This window comes from Dermacentor andersoni, chromosome 3 (genome assembly GCF_023375885.2).
Source record: "Dermacentor andersoni chromosome 3, qqDerAnde1_hic_scaffold, whole genome shotgun sequence".
Taxonomy (NCBI): Eukaryota; Metazoa; Arthropoda; class Arachnida; order Ixodida; family Ixodidae; genus Dermacentor; species Dermacentor andersoni.
This window is the reverse complement of record NC_092816.1, coordinates 192,938,316-192,959,632: the sequence shown is the minus strand read 5'-3', so window position 1 is coordinate 192,959,632 and position 21,317 is coordinate 192,938,316. Positions and strand designations below refer to the sequence as shown.

Here is a 21,317-nt window from a genome sequence, read left to right as displayed (position 1 = left end):
GGCCAAGCGATGAAACCATTAGAGGCATCTTGATAGCCTTCACAAAAAAAAAAAAAAAAGAATTGCGCTTCTCTCGACAAAAACGCCCTAATATGTTTGACTCATATGTTTCATTTTAGAAACCGGACGGCAGACATCTCGATCGTCTTTTGATACCGGTTAACCAAGGCTTTCACCCAGTTTCAAGAACACATTGCATACATCTTGTTCGATGGTGACGTTCCTGATTTCTGCATTATGTGAGCCAGAATACTGCTCCAATTCATCAAATCGCTGTGTGAGCTTCGTGTTTTTCTTCCTTAGCGCTAGGCTGCTTAATTTGAGCTTCTCGATTTCCTTAATTAGATCTTTTACGTCTTTGTTCACCTCGGCCACCTTGTGATAAAAATAGGCACAGTATCGGAAACTTATTCAATGACCGCAATTCTGAGAGCACTTCCTTTCTAACGTTATCGATTTCGTGTTGCACGGCCGTAAATTCATTACATTTGTCATCAGTATCGTCCTTGCCGGCTTGCGCGTGTTGTGGCTGGCCATTCGAGAATGATTTTGGCCTGCAATGGCAACGAATGCAAAATGGCATAAGAAACGCAAGCGACACAAGAACTCTGCTCGGTAGCAGTGCAAAAGAAAATTGTTCTAGGATACTAGTAGCACAAAATGTTGTGCTTACTTCCCAAAATTCAATATTCCAGATTAGTACACGCACCGTAGTAGTATTTCTGCCGAACAAAGCCGCTGGTCAAGGTGACAGCGGTTTAAATACGCGCCGTAGATTTCGCCGACGGCTGTGTATGCGGCGTTCTTGACCGGACGTACGGCAGCGCCATCAACGATGCCAGTTCGTTATCGCAGACTTTGATAACGTGCTTCAAGGATGTCGGTCCGACGGCTCAGTCACGAGTCAGCAAGCAGCCATGTAGGCCAAAGATGAATCCACTGCAAAAAGAAATCACCCAGGTTAGTACATACTCCATTAGAGCACTGCTGCCGAACAAAGTTGCGACGACTATTGTGCGGACCGCACTATAAGCACACCAGCGTTTCTGTTGAGCTACTGCGTGTACGTGATCGTCTGAGCGAAGTGGACTTTAAGCGTGAACTTAACGTTATCTACTATTTCACTCGGCGCTAAGTAATGCCGACGGTTTCCTGTCGATCTCTATGTCGTGCACCATCGAGTTGAGATGCTGTGACGACTGTGCGTTACAACACTTTGAGCTTTCTGGAAATATTGAACAACCCCGCGAGAAAAGAATGTAAAAAGACTCTTGCCACGTGTAACGTAGTGTGAGGTGTGGACAAACAGGCTGGTCGCTGACCTGCGAGAGGCACAAGATCGTTGATCGAACCTAGAATGCGCAGGGCGTACTCCAAGATAGCTGTCATCCGCCAAGCGAAGTAAGTGGCGCTAATGTTCATGGGTTGTGCTTGTGACCACGGCCTGACTTCCTGCGGCCCGGAATCTGGGGACAAACACAATTCGGTACGTGCTTCTTATCACGGCACAGTGTCTTGCTGTCGAGGGATCCAGTCATTCGTGTTGTGGCCATGCCGGTGTCTACTGCCGTCAAAAGCGCGACAACGATATATACGTTGTTCGCCATGGCCGAGCAAGTTTACGACTGAAACCATCAGCTGCTGAAGAGCTTGTGTAGATAGCAGTGGAGCCTGCCTTACAGAACAACACATCACGGCAACTCCGACGCTTGCCATTGTCGCTGTATGACCAGCGCAAAGTCAGTGAGTGAACCTCAAAGCATATTGTTGCGTGTTGCAAGCATATTGGGCCTGGCTGCCTGGCTGACACTCGCTCGCGCCAAGCGCACCGACCAACTTCATCGTCGTTCTCGCGGCGGCTCGTCTCTTGAGCATCGCTCGATGATATCGTAATAATATTACTTAGAATGTCTTGAGGGGATAGTTGATTGACTCTAATGACGGATTGCTAACTGCTCAAAATTGGGAAACAGTATACCCCACAGGAAGAGTCACAGAATAATCGAGCGCAGTCTACCAACTTGTTCTTCTGTACGCCGCCACGGCGACGACAAGGCTTCTTTCTGCGATCCCGCTCGTGGGCCTACCGCGGGTTCGTGTGGACCACCTGGCGCTACAGCACCGGAAAGTCAACCGCATGATTATTGGCTTGCCAGGAACCTCAGACATCGCTGCTACCCTGCCCGAGGCAATGACCTGGCCGCTGTCCTTCCTGCTTCTACATCGTGGCCTACATCACGTCGACAGACTACACCGCGCAGAGGGTAGGGCGGCTCTGATCTCAAGGCGACTGAGCCTACCTCCCTCGCGCATGGACAGCGTCTGTCAGTTGTACGAGGATATTGTTCGCCATCCTCTCCCACTAGCCCACCCGTCATCTCCTCCTCCATTGGAAGTGGCTACTACGATGGAGGGCCTCACGAAAAAGTGCTCCCCTCCTGCGCCCTGAACAAGGCGTCGGCGTTGCTGCGGAATGACCAGCTGCACGGACATCACAACCATATGGATGTCTCCGTGCATCCGGACTTGGGATCTTCCACGGCCTCACGCGTGATCCCTGCCCTTCAGCGCTCGGCAGTGCGCCGGCTGCCTTTCTCAGCACGCTCCACTACTGTTGAGATGGCTGGCATGCTGCCGACCTGCCGGTAAAGTACCCACGAATTATCCGGTCATGATCATCTGCGACTCGCCACCGGCGCTCCTGGCTCTACAACAACCGGCGACCTCTGGCTTTAGTATCGCCCTGCTGGCGGAAAAGCTTCGTGCACTTGTTTCTAGTGGCTTCAAGCAGTCACTGCAGTGGCTTCCCTCTCCATTCAGCCTCCAGAACAAGAAGAAGGCTGACGCCCTGCCAAAGGCAGCAGACCACGGCACTGTACCCGTCGGCACCATTGTAACGGCCTTCGACTGTGCACCGCACAGGTGGCGGAAGCACCTTACGGCACTCACTCGCATCAACTCCCTCCTACTTTCTGATTATGAGGGCACGCCGTAGTGGGGGACACCAGAAATTTAGAGAAACACGGGCTCATTAACGTGCACCTAAATCTAATTATACGGGTGTTTTCGCATTTTGCCCCCCCCCCCCCCCCGAAATGCGGCCGCCGTGGCCGGGATTCCATCCCGCGACCTCATGCTTAGCAGCCCTACACCATAGCCACTAGGAAACTACGGCGGGTGTCCTCTTCCTGACTTCCTGATCGCGGCCTCAAAAGGCAGGAGCGGTCTCTGCTGCTGCGCCTCCGTATTTGCTGTTCCTGAATGGCCTCCCGCAGGTGCAGAAAAAGCCGGCCTCCATCCCCGGCCAACTCAACTTACTGCGAGGCCGAGGGAATCCAGCATGTCATTTTGTTGTGCCCCGCTTTCTCCTAAGAGAGGGCTTCTATCCACACATTATTTCGACGCCTGGGACTCCCTGCGCTCTCGACATCACAGCTGCAGTTCTCGGCTTGACGGTGGTGTCGTGCATCGCTGACAGTCTCGGAATGTCTTGATGTAACTGGCGACGCTGAGGTTCAGTCACAGCCAGTAATACTTTTTCTGTATTCTTGATAGCGCCCGGGAGAATACGAGGTGCCCAGAGGTCGGATCGTCAAGCAGGGCGTGCTGTACTTCTGGACGCAGCGCTGCGGGAACAAGAAGGCAGTTGGCGCGGTCTGGTGAGAGGTTTTTCTATACCAGTAGGTTGTTTTGAAGCGAGAATACTGACAATACTCGCTTAAAGCCCTAGGGACAGCGTCCCTTCCAAATATTCGACAAGTATTTTTAGCTCCAGGTCTGCACGTTGCTGCTAAGCGAAGTCTTCCGCGCTTCTTATTCCAAGAAGGCATCGTCATCCTCGTCATCTTGCGGCGGCGGGTCAATAGGAGCGTGTGATAGGCAATCGGCATCAGAGTGTTTTTGTTCGGACTTGTAGGTTACAGTGATGTCTTATTCTTGCAGTCTGAGGCTCCACCGCACTAGCCGTCCTGAGGTTTGCGTTAAATTCGCTAGTCAACGCAGCGCGTGATGGTCACTGGCGACTGTGTTTGGCCGGCCGTATAGGTAAGGTCGAAATTTTGCTGTAGCCCGAACGACGGAGAGGCATTCCTTTTCGGTCATGGAATAATTGGCTTCAGCTTTTGACAGTGACCGGCTAACGCAAGCTATAACCCGTTCAAGTCCGTCTTTCCTCTGGACTAGGACGGCATCCAGGCCTAAGCTACTGGCGTCAGTGTCGATTTCAGTATCGGCGCTCTCGCCGAAGTGCGTCGTTTCAGTTCTTGAAATGCGCCGGCGTGCGGTGTCTTCCACTTGAACTCGACATCACATTTAGTTGGATGTGTCAGCGGCTCAGTGATGCGTGAAAAGTCATTGACAAAGCGCCTGTAATGAGCACACATGTCAAGGAACCTTCGCACTGCCTTCTTGTGGATGGGCTGCTGCAACTTTGTGATGGCATCTGTCTTCTGCGGTTCGGGGCGGACTCCAGATTTGATGGCGACGTGGCAAGCAACAGAAGCTCATCATATGCCAAGCGGCACTTTCCAGGTTTCAGAGTGAGCGCTGGTGACTTCATGGCCTCTAATACTGTAGTAAGCCCCTAATATTGTCGACGAAATTACCGGCGTAGACGAAGATGTCATCCAAGTAAACAAGATGGGTCTGCCACTTCAATCCTGTTACCACCGCGTCCGTCACGCGCCGCAACGTTGCAAGCGCCCACCACAGTCCAAATGGCATCACCTTGAACTCTTAGAGGCCATCTGGCGTAATGAAACCGATATTTTCGCGATCTCTCTCGTCGACTTCTATTTCCTTGTAGCCAGACTTGAGGTCCATCTACGAGAAGTATTTTAAGTTGCAGAGCCGATCCAATGCGTCGTCTATCCATGGAAGCGTGTATACGTCCTTCGATGTGTTCTTGTTCAGTCGACAATAATCGACGCAGAAACGTAGGGTTCCGTTCTTTTTCTTCACCAAGACTACAGGAGGTGCCGATCGGCTTTTCGACAGCTGGATCACGTAGTAACGCAGCATTTCGTCGAATTGTCTTACAGCTTCACCTTCTCGCCTCGAAACTCGGTAAGGGCTCCGGCGGAGTGGTCGAGTGCATTCTTTGGTTGTTACGCGGTGCTTTGCCACTGATTTTTGTCGAATCTTCGATGACGTCGGAAAGCAGCGTTTGTATCGTCTGACCAAACTTCTAAGCTGTTGCTGCTTAATCATGGAGAGACTTGGATTTATGTCCAAGTCTGGTTCGGGAATTATGTTCGTTGGGGTAGACACGGCAGAATCCGAGAGAACAAACTCATTGCTGGTTTCCAATTTCCTCGATGTACGCGATCGTCGTGCCTTTGTTGATGTGCGTGAACTCCTGGCTGAAGTTTGTCACATCACTTTCGCTTTCCCTCTGTACAGTCGAGCGATCCCTCTTGCGATGCGAATTTCACAGTTGAGCAGAAGACTTTGGTCGCCCTCGATGACGGCTTCTACGTGTGCGTGTGTTTAGGTGCCGATGGAAATAACAATGCTGGAGCGAGGCGCTTGATCTTCAAGTACACTCAAAGCGTGGTGACTATGACAGCTCTCCGGCGGTATCGCTTGATCTTCCGAGAGCGTTATCTACTGCGACTTCTGGTTGAAGGTCGACTTCCGGTTCAGGAAGTGCATGCCGAAAATGACGTCTCGGGAACACTGTTGGAGGATAACGAAGGTGGCAGGTTAGGTACGGTCATGAACCGTAATTATTGCCATGCAGATTCCCCTCGGCGCTATTAGGTGTCCTCCAGCTGTCTTTCAAGTTTTGCTAAAACTATTGTAAGACATCAGTCGTACTTGCCATCAGAATTTACGCCCGCTTCACGATTGCCAGATCCATTGTGGTGTCTGCACCGGCCGCAAGTGCAACTGACAATTCCAGGAGTCAGAAAGAAAGCTGGAGCGCCATTGCAAGCTTTGAAGCAAGCAACTTTGGAGCACATTCACAACGTGCACAGATTCCGGAAACATGTATACACAGATGGCTCAGTAAAACTCAACAGCGCTGCTGCTGCAGTCATCCTCCCGGCACAATCTGAGAAAATCAAATTAAGAACTTCATGTGTGACCACATCGACGGGTGCAGAACTCGCGGCGCTCCGTGCTGCACTTGATTTCATTAAGCAGAAACCACCGCAACAATGGACAGTCTTCAGTGACTCCAAGGCAGCCCTTCAGTGCATACGAAGCCCACTGCGCCACGGACCCAATGAACAACTGGCCTCCGAAATTCGGCACATATATCATCAAAGCTATGATAAGGGACACAACATAATCTTTCAGTGGCTTCCAGGACATTGTAACATCAGCGGAAATGACCAAGCCGACGAAGCCGCCCGATCGGCACATGAAAGTGGTCAACGAGTCTTCATTCCGCTTTCGCGAACAGACGCTGCGGCTGGGCTGCGATTGATGTCCCGTGAGTGCACTTTGCCCCTGTGGAACTCAAATGTTTTCACCATGTGTCGGTTGCGTTCGTTGTCTCCGGACATACGGATGCACCTCCCGCCTGGATTACCACGACGTGAACAGACCATGCTTTACCGTCTGTGGCTAGGCGTTGCCTTTACAAACGCCTATGCTTTCCTCATAGGAATGGCCAACAGCCCCACGTGCGACACATGTAACATCGACGAGACGCTCGCACACATTATCTGTGTCTGCCCGCGATACAGTGCTGAGAGACAAGTGATGTGCAGGGTACTGGACCAGCTGGACAATCGTCCACTTTCAGAACTAAAAGCTTTAGGCCAATGCTCCGAAAGAACATCCGCGTTGAAGGCCTTACTCGCGCTATTAACGTTCTTGCGGTCTACGGGGCTTCACGACAGACTCTAAGAATGCCGCCCCCTACCGTTCTGTAGTGTACGCGCTTTGTTCGTGCTTGTCTCCCTTTCTTTCTATCTCCCCCTTCCACTCTGTTTCTCTTTTTATCCCTCTTAACCCTTCCCCCTGCGCAGGGTAGCCAACCGGAACTACCTCTGGTTAACCTCCCTGCCTTTCTCTGCATTATTTTCTCTCTCTCTCTCCAGCTGTCCGAATTTGAGGGCATTCCCATGAAGTTTGAATTTTATTCAGCTGTGTGGAAAAGAAGACCACTCATCACGGAGTAGTCGAATCCTGTGTCCTCTAAGGTGGTGACTGCACGCCCATCGATAAGCACGTCGAGGTCGGTGGTTCTTTGTTTTTCGTTACAGTTAGCGTCGTGTTGACGTGTGCCTGGAAAGTCGCGTCGTCAGGTCTTCTTTTATCGGAGTGTTGTTTGCTTGTAGCTAGGCTTCGTCGGGATGGCAGCGTCTTCTTGATACGTCGTCGTTCCGTCTTCGTCGGCGGCGGATGATCTTTGTCGGGAGGAGCCGGGATACAATTGGGTGGACTTGTCTGGATCGTCACCAATATCTGCCGTTCCCCCACACAGGGAACTAGGGAAAGGAGACGTTATATAAACGCAGGTTTTAGACCGAGCTAAGCAATCTAAAAGCTGAGCCTACAATCTGATGAGAAGTGTCAAGGAGCTAGTGCCCTCCAGTATTGCCTCGGCCGCCTAGCCGCGTCTGAGCTGCGGGTTACTAGTTGACGTTAGAGACGACAAACCAACGTCTGTAATGAAGCTCAAGGCAGCTCCCCCTAAGTTAGCTTAACCTGCTTGAGGGAAGGCGTGAGACATAGACTCCCGGGAAACCCAGCACAGCAATCGCATCCACCGTAATGAGATCGACTTGCCAGCGCTCTTCGGGAAGGCACTGCCGTTGACTCCACGCTTTATGGACTTGCTGCTGCGGCCTGGCGATGCGTATGCCATGATTTGTTTTCTTTTGAACTTTGTTTAGTTGACAACCGTTAAGTGAATTCTTGTGTAGCGGTAGTCTTATATCCACTGTTAATTTCTCGTTGTATTTCTTTTGTCTTCATCATTAATCTAGATTAAGCGCATGTGTGTTAGTGTTCTTGTGCTTTTTGTGTTTCGTTTAAATTGTGTGTCGTCAGTCTATAGATATATTGTTTTTCTCCTTCTCCCGACTCTTACTTCTTCGCTGTGTTCGCTTGAATACAGAGCGACCAACCGGTTTGTATATCCCATCGACCACTTCGCGCCGACGGCGAACGGGTGACAGTCACTAACCTCTCTGCGTGGTTTGTGCAGATGAGAAAAATGCGTAGTATTTCACTTATATGGCACCGGTCACGGTGGCTCTGCGTAGAAGGTTATAGAAGGATAAGTGAATATGTTTAGAATGATCAATAAATAGTGCACAGCTGCCACAATTATCCTGTTTCTATTTAAATAGAACAATGACATTAGGGACTCGAGGAAATACATTGTTTTCATAAAAATCCACCGTACCATTTCAGATATTTTCTTTTATGTTGGTACCACAGTCAGGATATCTAAACTTCAATCCCAGTCTCATATTCAACAAGCGTATACGGTCAAGCTAAGAATACCAACGCTAGATTTTGTTATATGCTGTGCAGCATCTTTAGGTATTTATTTGACAGGAATTTATTAGTTATTTAATAGACAGACTCTAGCGTCACAGAATACGCTAGCAGAAGTGCGCTCTGACTTGTGTGAGACCGCTATCAACCTGCCAACAGTTGGTTGCCTTAGAAGGCACACTAAATTCAGGAGTCGACTTGAGGATGGAAGTTTGTCCCGGTATACCGCCTAAAGAGATGTTTGATGAAGTCGGCTGCAGAGAGAGTACATCTACATTTGACCTTCTTTGTAAGCATAATTCAATAATTTATCCTGCAATAATTCATATCTTTCAGGAGATGGATCGATTGTGCGCCGCATCAAGGATATGCTACTCATCTATAGAGAGCAACAAAAATGTAAGCATCTTTCAGTACCATTGTAGCTTTGGCTTTTGCAGTTTGTGAAGCAAAAAAATAACGAGTACGCCTTGCTGCAAGATTACTTTGCCAGGTAGAGGAAAACATGGTAAATGTTATTGAGAGTTATAAAAGAGAAACACAGTTTACGAAATCACGGAATCACGAAGACGGAAATCTATCTTAAAAGATTATTTGATTTGTGTCTAGCGTAAGCAGTAGCTTCGTGTACTCAAATGTACCATCTCCTCCTTCTAGTTCTGTTTTGCGTCTGTCGATATTTGTTATTATAGCCCATCAGAGCAGTTGTATTTAAGACAGTAGATAGAGGACGGAGTTATGCATCAAGAACTAGACAATACGGACATAAAATACCGAACAATTATTTAGCCCTGCATTTTATGAACCACAAGCAACCGTGAACCTAAAGGTTATGCACGCAAAACGCAAAATAAGTCAGCAGGTATATTCCACACAAATGCAACACCTAGCTTGTAGTGAAAGCGCTAACCTCATCAAGACGCCTCTTCTCAGCAGCAAAAGCTTCACCGAGAATTACGATAGCCCCTAATTCGACGTTTGAGCGCAGCTCTATACGCGTTTTCATTTTTTCGATATATTGACTGGCGCAGACAATCTGTTTCGTACGGCACACTGCGAACGGAGCGAAGTGCGGCCCGACAGCTTCGCTAATCGGGAGATCGCGAGAGACAGCGCGCGGATCACGCGTGGACGCGGTTCACAACAGACATCCGCTCATGCAGTGCTTTGTTTCCATAGGTAGTATTGGCGGACGCGCTCGCCGCACGCCATCGTTGAACAGACGACGGCGCGGTACTCTGGCGCCATCTCGTGGGGGTCGTCCCCGTAGAGCCCGTCTTGCGCGACACTACGCTTTTCTCCTCACGCTTTCGTCATACCCTCCTTCTCCGCTTTCCTGCTCGCGCTATCTTCACGGTCGCCTTCTTCCATCCCACGCTGCGCTCCGCGTTCGCTGTGCTCGTTTGCTCGGTTGAGCCGAGGGCCACCGACAGTAAACGCAGGAACGGGCGCCTAAGAGTTGCGCACCTAATGTAATGCCTAAATGTTTACGCAGTGCGCGCTTCCATTACTGAAGCTTCTGCTTCAGCTAGCTGCTTGTCTCGATACCCCAGCTAAAGTATAGGGACAGCCTTCTTGAAAAAATTACTTCTATTAATTAAACGGGGAATGTATATATAGAATGGGGTGGGGGGTGAGTGGGATTAAAGGTACTTCGGGCTTCTTGCAGAAAATGAAGAGGAATATCGGAATTCCTTGCTCTCGGATATTCTAGACAAGCACATATGCATGCGCTCGGGCATACACCGATTGTCGTTGGAGAACGTGATATTCCTGCTCTAGCTAAGCTAAATATTTACGTGCGAAAATTTTTCTTTCGTAACTCATTCAAAAAGCTCATTCGCTGCTGCAGTTCTAGCTTCTCCTGAAGGTGCTCCAAAGAGGCTTGGGCGAATCACAATACTGTAATCGAGCTACTCTTGTCTGCACGATCGGCACGTACCATGTGCTTGTGCGTTGTTTCTCCAAACCACCGGCGAATCGCGCACCTCTGAAGAAGAGAGTCTATAAATAGACTCAACTGAAATTTGACGCAATTTTTCAAGGCTAGTCCAAAAACGTTGCCTCCGTCCCACGGCAGCAGCAACAAAAGCCCGCCAAAGTACATCACCCGCAACTTATACGGCAAAAGGTATTGCCAAACCAGTTAGTATCTTTTCAGCCTATGTATTCTTGGAGCAGTAGAAACACACAGATCCCAGTGCTCTACGAGTCAATCGCCATGCCGCCGGCCTTCGCCGGTTGTGCACTCGGGGACCAAGCGCTGCAATCCAGAAATTTCACAGTATAGCACGTGCGATGATCAAGGTAGTCCTGCCGTTATGCTCCTCCGAAATGGAAGTGAATCAGTGTGATTAATCCTTCAGTGACAAAGTGACTAGTCAGCCACTCAATGCATTTGTCAAATCTATCATGCAGAGGTCGGCTGCTCATCAAGACCAACTTTACAGCTGCATGAAACACCTCGGGGATGCTGTGCTAACCATGAACCCAGTGAGTGTTCCATTGCTATTTGAATATTTACGTGAGCGTTTGCTAATACACTTCTGCTAATACGTTTGCTAATACACGTCTGCTAATACACGTTTGCTAATAGACCGCCACGCCGGGGAAACTGTAGCAGAAATTGACAGTTTTGTTTAATCAAACGCTAAAGAAAACTAAAGGTCGATCAATATGCCTTTTCAGAAACATGAAGCGTCGCGCTTTTCCCTGTTGGCGTCTTTCGGCCAGACGCTTCGCCAGGCAGCTGCCATCAATGCGCATATGAAGACATCATGCAATTATTTTTAACCTTTTTCGGTAGCTTTACTGATATTTCCTGGTTATCTGTAGACAGATGTTAGTGTGCATATGGCGGAACTCCCGGCAAGCATTTTGCGATGATTTTCCTACTTTAAGCACGCCGCCGAATCAGAAAGCTGCCAGGCGAACGTGCTGTCTACCCAGCAAAAAACTTAACCACGGAGACGTCACACCGAGGGGCTTATATTTGCGCACTTAATAGCTTGGCCGCATAAACATCATGCAGTGCGGCGAAGCATGCACGGTCAGGAAAGTGAGAATCGCGGGCAGCCCATCTGGTACCCGAACACCCGTACACTACGGCACTCCGAATCAACAGACCGCACGTAAGATCCTGCGCCATCCGCTTTATAACAATCTCAGGTGTTCTCCTGATGCCTCCGCTTGTCGGTATTATTATTGCGATAGCAATTACATGAACACTCCAGGCGCACTTTGCCGCCAACGACGCCGTGATGTGCCGTGTAAATTCCAAGGGTGATAACACTGTCGCCGCTGTATGTGCCAGCGATAACACGCAAGGGAAGCCGACAATCGTGGCTCAATCTGGCACGCGTGAAGGAACAAAGCGGAGAGCAAACGCACTGCCTTCCGTTGCGCGAAAGGCCGTGTTCTCAGGCAGCAACGGCGCAATTCCGTCACCGGGCGCAAGGGAACTGGTGATCGCGGCTCACTCTCGCCCACCATATATGAAGGAAAGCGGGAATGCAGTGTGGGAGAGAGGGGAGCGGCTTCGACTCCGCCAACACGTGCTTACTTTGCACGGCCGTGTGTGGTCGCGAGCGTCGCGTATCTTGGAAGGAATCTGCAGACGGCTCACTGTGTGCGCTGTGTTTCGCCGCTCTTACGTTGAAGCGACAGACGGCACGCAGGCCACTTCGCTCGCTGCTGCGGCTGCCGCGCGTGCAAACACCAGCGTTTTGACAGCGAGTGTCCGCGCTCATCGAGTGCTCTGCTAACGTTTGTTTGCGCGCGCTGACACCGTACTTGTTAATTCACTTAATAAGTGATTGTTTCCAAGTCTATGCGGCCGATAAAAGTACTATCATTACTTCGTATAACTGTCTACTAATTTGCCAACGCAATTGATGCCTCGCCTTTCAGGCGAAACTGCGAGATTTTTTTGTGCGTGTTCGCATGCTAAACGACCTCGCAACAATACATATCTGGATTCAAGCTGAGGTAAACCATTATGGAACGCATACGATCGCAGAAAATGTTATTTGAGCTTAGCGCAGCTTAGTTCGTGCTCAAATGTTGCAGAAAGGTCGCATTTACAGCCTTGATCTTTCAGCGCAGCACTTGGCGGTATTGTTTACCTTGTTCTTAAGACATAATTGCGAATATTTCTTAATCTGTACCTCTCAAATATATAATAAATGGCAGTGAATATTGAAAACCATGCTCCGCCGCACTTCAGACGACGGAAGTGGCATAGCCAGCGTATTTTACACATCCTTTATGTGTGTGTGTGTGTATATATATATATATATATATATATATATATATATATATATATATATATATATATATATATATATATATATATATATATATATAAACTGACTACTTCCGTGGTTTGTCAAGAAAAGCTGCGCAAATTTCGCTTTGTCTACGTCTCTCGTAGTAAATATTGTCAAAGCATGGGTGCTATGTTACTGCGGCCGTCCGTAACGCGCCAGAGAATCGTTTCCAATGACTGCTCGAGGGTGCATCCAAGGGTCAGACGAAGCCAGAGTCGAATTTTTTTTTCTCGACAAACTAGGCAAGTAACAACGCCAGGTATTACAATGATACGAACATCGAACATTGGTCATAAAATGCGATTCTTCTGCAAAATGTAAGCAAGAAAAGAGCTACGGTAAGCGTTAAGTATTTTTCTGTTGAAGACGCCTGAAGAAGTCGCAAGGCTCTTTATTGACGCCTAACTCATGCCCCTTCATGCTGTACTCAAAAACATGCGTCTTCACGAGACATGGCCGAACCTGTGAAATGCTACAAGCAATCTGTCAAGTCCACCTCTGCACGTCCTAACGCGATTTCCTCCCCTCCTCTGGTAGACTGCCAGCTGTGAGCGCCGAGGGGTGACGCCACGCACCACTCCTATTCGTATGTGCGTCTTAGGCGCCACGTCATGCCAAGATCTGCAGCATTAAAATACGCTCACTCACCTGCGGTCCGTCCTTCGTTCCTGTTCTCCACTTGTGCAGTCACGCATTTCTCTCCTCTCCACCCTTTCTCCTCTCCCTGCCCGCAAGGTACCAGCTGGACGTCCTCGGGTTCCGTTCGCAAAAACCTCCTAACGCTAAACCATTATTATGCATAAGGGAATTAGAAGTAGAAGAAAAGACAACCAGCCGTGGATGGTAGCTAAATCCGCATCTTCTGCCTTACGCCTGCAGTATTTACATGTTAAGGCAGTCATATCGTACCGGTCATATCATATCTTGTCGGTCATGTCGTACCGTGCACTTTCTCAAGTAGTTCTGGGAATCTGTTGTAATAGGCCAACAAGTTCTGTGACAAAGTGCAGCACTGGGCTGCGACGCGATACTATGAACAAAAACGTCAAGAACAAGAAAACTAGACAAGCATGAAGCGCATACTATCGACTGCTTGAAAAAAGACATTGAGAAGAGTTGTCATTAAACGCTTTGTAGCCTGTATTTTATGTATGCCTAATGAGTATAGTTTTGCAACGCAGTCTTGTACCATGAATGTGTGCACGAGGTTAGCCCTGAGAGTATGAGCAAGCGCGCCGCTCACGGCCATTGCGGCGGACGTGGAACACCCTTTCAACGTCAGGCGTCAAGTAGCGAGTGAACTTGGGAGCAGGGCCAGTTGCACGCTCTAAATTGCACATGCTGTAAGAAAAAGCGTCGCATGCGTAACGTGGGATATGTAGTATTTGTATTCATGTCCAATGACTGCTTATCTTTCATGAAAAATTATATTCTGCTAGGTCAGTGTTAAGTAAAAATAAAGCAATCTGCTCTGCACGAACAAATGGCGTGGTGCAAAAGATATTCAAGTACCTGGGGAGCCAGAAGCGCTTTCTGCATATTTTTTCCGAATCCTACTTTCCGTCAGTTGTAGAATATAAAGTATTGTTGTTACAGCTCTGTGAATCTTTGGCAAGAACCTAGACATCAGTTGCACCAATTCGAACTGAATACCGCGGACTATCCCTGCCTAAATATAGAGAAAACACTCAGTGCCCTTGCACTCTGTAAAGAAGCACGGCAGCAAAGCTGTGTGTGTGGGCCTGTTAATGGCAAACTGCGCCTCCGCCGCGGGTCGGCCCGGTATTGCGCTACCTTCGGGATCGGCTCCTTGTATGGCGAGTACTTAACGCCTGCATCACCTCCACCGCAGGTCGGCCTGACATTGCACTAGTTTTGTGATCAGCCGACGCATCCGGAGTGCTTAACGCCTGTTTCACCTCTGCCGCCGTTCAGCCCGGCATTGTACTATCTTCGGGATCGGCCTACGTATGAAGAGTGCTTTACGCCTGCTTCATCTTCGCCCCGGGTTTAAACTAACCTGTTACTCGTTGAACCTAACCTGTCGAGGCTGAGAAGGTCACCTTTGACGCAGATAAGTCCTCCTATTAAAACGTTCACCAGCCTTTCTGAGGCACGTTATTCCTCTTTATAACCTTTATACCACAGTGTGCTACTCCATCTGTTAGCCCCAATCGTGATTTTAGATTTCCACTACACTCGTGTGGTTCTAAATCGAAGAACTTTTAATTGTTTGATCGTTAGTACCACTAAAATTTATACTTTCCACAATAGCATTCGCTTTCGTTAATGTTAGGAAGAAGTCCTGCTGTCCCCGTGGCAGGTGTAGAACTGAGGATTGGCGCTACACGTCTCCTCGCAGCTTTCGGGAATAGCCTGCATGTTCGCATGGTTTTGGGTTTCTCATATGGAAGACCTACGAAAGGCGTGCAAAATGTCGTCCTTCAAAGAACGTGAATTTTTTCAACTGAAAGCACACAAACGCGCGCGTCAGAGCTCAACTATATTTTTTTTTTTCAGAGGCCATGCAGATTCTCTGGAACAGTTACATGCTAGCAAACAACGGCAAATCTTGCACCCCTGCATGCACCACCAATGAATGTCAATATTTTGCGCTTGACAAACCAACACATACACACAAAACGCTTTAATATAAAAATATTTTTCAGTCACTTCGCCGTGTTGATATACCGGAGTTATCCAGGTTTAAAGTGCACACTAAACAATCAGGGTCCAAAAGCTGCGTGGGTTTTGCTTTCAGGAATCAACTGAAACTACATTCAAGGGGACAGCTTACCATCAGAGCAAGCTTTCTCGCCATTATCATAGCAAGATGTCGACTGAACAGGCTCTCGTATAGCTTGTTAGGATAACGCACCGCTATTTTTCTAAAGTTAGTTCAAAACAAGATGTGTTTTAATGCAGAGCTTTCTGCACCATGTCCCATGAAGCACTTTCTTGCTAGCATGCCTTAAGATTGAGTGTGAATATTATAAGCGTGGGCCAACATTTTGGTGGGAATAGACATGGAATTGCTCATGAAATGTGAAATATCAAATAAAGTGGATTGTATGGAGGACGCCATGTCCATATACTGGTAAAAATCCGACTCACTGCGACGACGACGAGTAATCTAAAGCAAATTCTGCAGGTTGCTATTTCTTATTGCGAATATTAGTGGCATGCAACCTTTTTCATAATAAAGAATTTCGCATGACCTCTTTGGGCTCTCTATTTTAAGTTGGAGCGATAAAGATGGCGCGTGTTATATATCCATTTAGGGGCATGTCAGAACTGCGTAAATACGGTAGCTACACTCAGTCACAATGTAGTAGTCAAGCTGAAATGGTTAAGTACTTGCCACCGTTTCTACTATTGTTTTCTGACACACAGTTCTTTCCTACTTACTTCCTTGCTCGGTTGGTCATGGTTAATTATTTTGAAAGGTGTTATGCTGGATTTCCTGAAATGTACACTTTCGCAGGATATGGTGGCTGCATATGAAATTGATGAGTAGTGCACAGGTTACGTTCCTCATGTTATAAACGTGTTGAGCTTAGTATGCGAGAGCAGCAGTAGTACACAAGCTGCGAACTAATTTAATGTACTGGCTGCAGTGTCACGCACAACTTAAATTTGATAAAGCCTCTTCATGCTTCAAAAAGGATTAGTCAAATGACTCTAATCTATTGCTTTTATATGTGATATGACTTCAGAAGTTTCAATATAGTGCGCTCAATTGTTCATTATTTATTTTGTGAGGCAAAGCACAGTAGAAATCTACATACATGTTGCAATCGGTCATATCGTGTAACCCATTTTTGGAAGCACAACTGTCAAATGGCGTCCAAAAATGCTCACAGGGATGTCAGTTACCTGCGTTGTGTTTCAGTTTTCAGCTCCATAAGTGTGATGAGTTCATATTTCGCATTAAAGTGCTAAAAATTCTTACTTTTCTTTGTGCTGAGCCATGTAGAATGCCATTACCCGTATCAATGCACAAGCATTGTTAAAGGAGTACTGACCTAAAAATTTCGTGTCCTGCTTCTTTTCTTCTTCTATTTTTTGCGGGGGGAGGGGGGGTAGCTGCCGACTCTGCAGTTAGGGTGCGGTATGGTTGACCTACGGTACGAAGCCGCAATTCCTCAAGAGCGCCACAAATGAACAATTACAGGGTCTTTTCTAAGGCCCGTCCAAAACGCTCGTCAAGCACACCGCCAGCCTCGGACGTGAACAAAGTTACTTCTCACGGTACCGAAAGTGCAGCTGGCGGGGTGTGGTGTGGAAATGCACCGGGACGCTGTCTCACCGCTCACTCCACCAAGTGTTGAATGAACTAAGTTTTACGAACCACGACCACAGTGTGAGTGTACGCGTCAGTGGTATCTGGTAATACGACACAGCCACAACAGGTCGCGGTGACTTGATGGGTAATCTTATCCACGTCCGAATCCGCGCTGGTCTTGGTGCGCGTTATTTAATGCTCGTATTAAAAGGTACCGAAATTATTCATTGCTGACGCACTCGGTGAAGGGTTTATTTACAGGATCGAGGGCTCCTCAATAACGTGCCAGAAACAGGACAAACATTTTCTGTCCGTACTCCTTTCAATTTTACAACGCTTATATTTGGCAGTCACAAATCTTCTAGCTATTTCCAAAACTTGTGCGCATAGCCTGATGTAAAGCGCGTGCTTAATCAGCAGGTCGAAGCTATATATCATTGAGTTATATGTTACGCATGCGATAAATTTCTTAAATTTCCGCTTTTTGTTTTTATTTATTGAGCTGGGCCGTTTGCCAGCCTCAGCCACTATTTCATAGTGCCTGTATCTTTTCATGCAAAAGCATTATATAACTCGTGAAGCGAAAATTCCGGCGGCGTGGCCGGAGATGATACAAGAAGTCACGCGATCACAGAGACGCGCTCGTACCGCTGCTCACGCGTTCATCGTCGTCGTCTTTCAAAGCTGGCTCCGGTGCTGCTCATTATACTAGTGTTCCCATACTGCCCCTCCTTTTGCGAAGGCGCTGAGGGCACTGATCGACTGGCAGGTGGTGCGGCGATTTTGGTGAGTTATCTCGTGCGCTCCAATGGACGAACCTTCGACGCAGATTATTCAAAAAGTCACGTGGTCAGTGAGACGGACCGCGCCGGTGGCCGACCTATATACAGAGTGCTTCAGCGAATACTTTAAAAAAATTTCACCGTTGCCTGTGGCAGAAAGCACAATTCGAGTTCACCAACTGGTCTACTCGAAGAGGCGGACATTAGTTGCACAAAAAATGAAATGTATAATCGGCTAATTAACAAAAATTCAACGATTTTTAACTACTTAACTGATGGCCCATATTGAAAATAATTTCTAACCGTGGTGTTTGCAAGGCGCATCCACTTAGAATGAATTCTCAGGATGACACCCGTTTCGAGATGTTAATTCCCGATCCCTACGGAGAAATGCACTGGCGTTTCAGTTACTTTCTTAAGAAAACCTCGTCTTATACATTGGCTTATAATATTAACCGAAACGTCAAAGCATTTCACCGCAAATTTCAGCAATTATCTCGAAACTGGTATCCTCCTGAGAGTCAGTTCCAGGCGGATCCATCTTGCGAACTCCACGCTTACAGTTTGTAAATTGCAATATGGGCCGTAATTAGTTAAAACTTACTTGGTAAATTTTGTTAATTAGTCGAATATGCATTACAGTATTTATTGCACGTTATGTCCGCCTCTTGGACATGATCTGTCTCCCTCGACGAGCCGACCCCAGCATATCGTAAGAGAGGAAATTGCGCTACCTCATGCGCGGAGTGAAAGAGCAGCTGTTCGGTGGTCTTGTACAGACTCCCCCTAAGACTGTCTCCGGATCTATTTCCGTGCCCGTAACCAATGAACGGGCTCTTTGGCAGCGGCCACCATCATACGAACTCCAAGTGAACAGTGCCTCACCTACGGTCTTCGTCGGAGTTCTCGGGGCCGACGTCGATTTCATTCGAGAGCTCATCTGTTCCGTCATCAGCGAAGAACTCCAGAAGCTCTCGCTACCATCATGGCCGACGATCGGCTCTTTGTCCACAGTTGTCCGTGAGAAAGTCCAGCATGCGCTACAAGAACCACCCTTCAACGCAGAAACTCAACCACTAAGAACTGACATCCCCCGAAGATCTTATTTGCAAGCTTTGAGGAAACCTGCCCCACCTTCCCCTCCGCTTCGCACCACGTCCCTGGCCATGCTATAGTCCGTCCAAGCGACCTCGTATTACAGCGACCCTCGACAGATCCCAAGGGAATCAGGCGTATGGCGGGCACCGGACCGCCATCCACTTCGCTTTCACTGAGGCGAAGCTAGGCATATCTACCAACAGAGCTCATATCGAGAGCTCGGGCTAGGCAGGTTTTCAGCGAACTCCGAGACCCAGGTTCGGCAAGCGTCCTCTTGAAATCGGACTATACGTTGACCAGCGGCGCGGATCTTTATCAGCTCGACACCAGTTACGGTCCTCATCACCGCGGCAGTTTTCTCCGACTGGCCGTACATATTCGAGAAGTGTGGTGTAGAGTCGGTCGAGCAGCCCGCGCCGGGAAAACTAATGACAGCAACCTTCGGGGCTGAGGCCGCCCAGTCTGGACATACTCAAGGACCCCCATTGACGCGTACGCGAACCAAGGAAACATCGACGACGACAGTACCTCCTGATTTCGGAAGAATAATTTCCTTGGACATTCTTGCAACGACGAAGTGACTATTTTAGTAGGCACTGGAGCGGATTACTCAATAATCAGGGAAAAACTGGCCACCCGTCTGAAGAAAGCGACGACACCTGGAAATCGAACGTCAGTTCGTACAGCTGGCGGGCACATCGCCACCCCACTCGGCATCGGCAACAGATTCGCGTCCTTACGTTTGTTGCTAGCTTGAACATTGTGCCTCAGTGTTCCCGAGACCTATTCATCGGCAAGGACTTTCTCAGAAAGCACAGAGCTGTCATCGACATTCGACGACGCCTCGTAACTTTCTCGTCAAACAGCGCCGCAGCAACGAACGACACCATCCACCATCGAGCAGCCTATCTCATCGAGAACGCTGTCCCTTTACTAGTGCGTGCAAATGTTGTGCTTCAAGTGGCATGTGACGGATTATTACACGGTGAAATAGCCGCAGAAGGCAATCGCTCTGTCTTGCTTTCGCAAGGTGTTTGCATAGCACGAACCTCATCGACCTCCATGACTGCTATTGTGAGGTTCTTGTCACGAGCTTCAGCTACAAACACCGCACCTTTTCCTCGGTACTGTCATCTCCTGCGCCGACCCGGTAGCCGATGTCACTGAGCGTTTTGTTCCCGAGGAATCGGCACTCATGAAGCAGCTCCATGCAACGTCGGCATCAATCCGACGCTTCTTGAAGAGAACAAACAACCCCTGCGCGAGCTGTTGCTCGAGTTCCATACTTGCTCGTTCCATACATCGATTACGAAGCACCGTATCACCTATGACGATGCACACCCTATACGGCAACAGCCTTATCCCGAACCAAACACCATGCGATTCAAACGTAGGTGAAGGGAATGCTTCAAGACGGCATAACACAGCCTTCATGCAGTCCCTGGTCATTGCCATTGTCGTTCTTGTTAAAAGGGAAGATGCCACCCATCGATTTTGTGTTGACTACTGGAAGCTAAACAACGTCACAAAGAAATACATGCACTCGTTCCCTCGTGTTGAAGATTATCTGGACAGGCTGAGGAGCGGGAAGTATTTCTCTGTCGATCTCAAGAGCGGCTATTGGCGGATTGAAATAGGTTAGCGGGACCGCGAGAAAACTGCTTTTGCAACGGCGGACGGCGTTCGTGAGTTTAGAGTGCTTCCTTTCGACCTCTGAACCGCTCCAGCCACATTCCAACGAAAGATGGATACCGTTTTCGCTGACCTTAAATGGAAAAGGCGCCTCTTCCATCTAGATAATGTCATTGTTTTTTCAGAAACTTTTTACAAGCACCTTTGTCGCCTTCAGAATGTATTCGAAGCCATTTGATCGGCTGATCTCCCACTCAAGCCTGAGGAATGCCATTTCACCTACGAAGAACTGAAGTTCATCGGTCACGTCGTGAGCGCCGTTGGAGTGCTGTCCGATACCGAGAAGGCTGTCCGATACGAGTGGCACGTTGGAGTCTGCGACTCCAGAAATTTACCGTCACTATCGTATACAAGTCAGGCAGAAAACATGAAGATTATGACACGCTATCGCGAGCACCTGTTGAATCTAAGCATCCAGACCAGGAAGACAACAGCGCCTTCCTGGGAGCTCTCAATGAGCAGTATCTGCTCGCTAAACAGCGATCAGACGCGGAGTTAAGGCCCATCATCGACCCCTTAGAAGGCGGCATCGCGCCCAATGCTTGCCCTATTTCTCGAAGTATGTTGCCATTTCGCCTCCGAGAGCACACTTTATACAAAACAAACACAGGTACCGGTGAAAAATCCCATCTTCTCGTAGCGCCTCAAGCCGTTAGCGACATCTTAGCGTGC

General features: G+C 48.4%; 1 protein-coding gene across 2 annotated transcripts in view; it reads left to right on the top strand.

Annotated features, from left to right (window-relative positions):
* Window positions 1-21,317, top strand: part of LOC140216540 (uncharacterized) — a 42,568-nt gene that overhangs the window by 15,094 nt on the left and 6,157 nt on the right. Inside the window, exons 1-3 of one of the 2 annotated variants that reach the window (XM_072286908.1) lie at window positions 715-960; window positions 8,797-8,859; window positions 10,879-10,953. In XM_072286908.1, the coding sequence (XP_072143009.1) occupies window positions 931-960; window positions 8,797-8,859; window positions 10,879-10,953 (168 nt within the window). In that variant the 5' untranslated portion in view covers window positions 715-930. Of the gene's footprint in view, window positions 1-714; window positions 961-8,796; window positions 8,860-10,878; window positions 10,954-21,317 lie in introns of those variants that run through there. The other variant, XR_011893192.1, reaches the window with a different exon arrangement.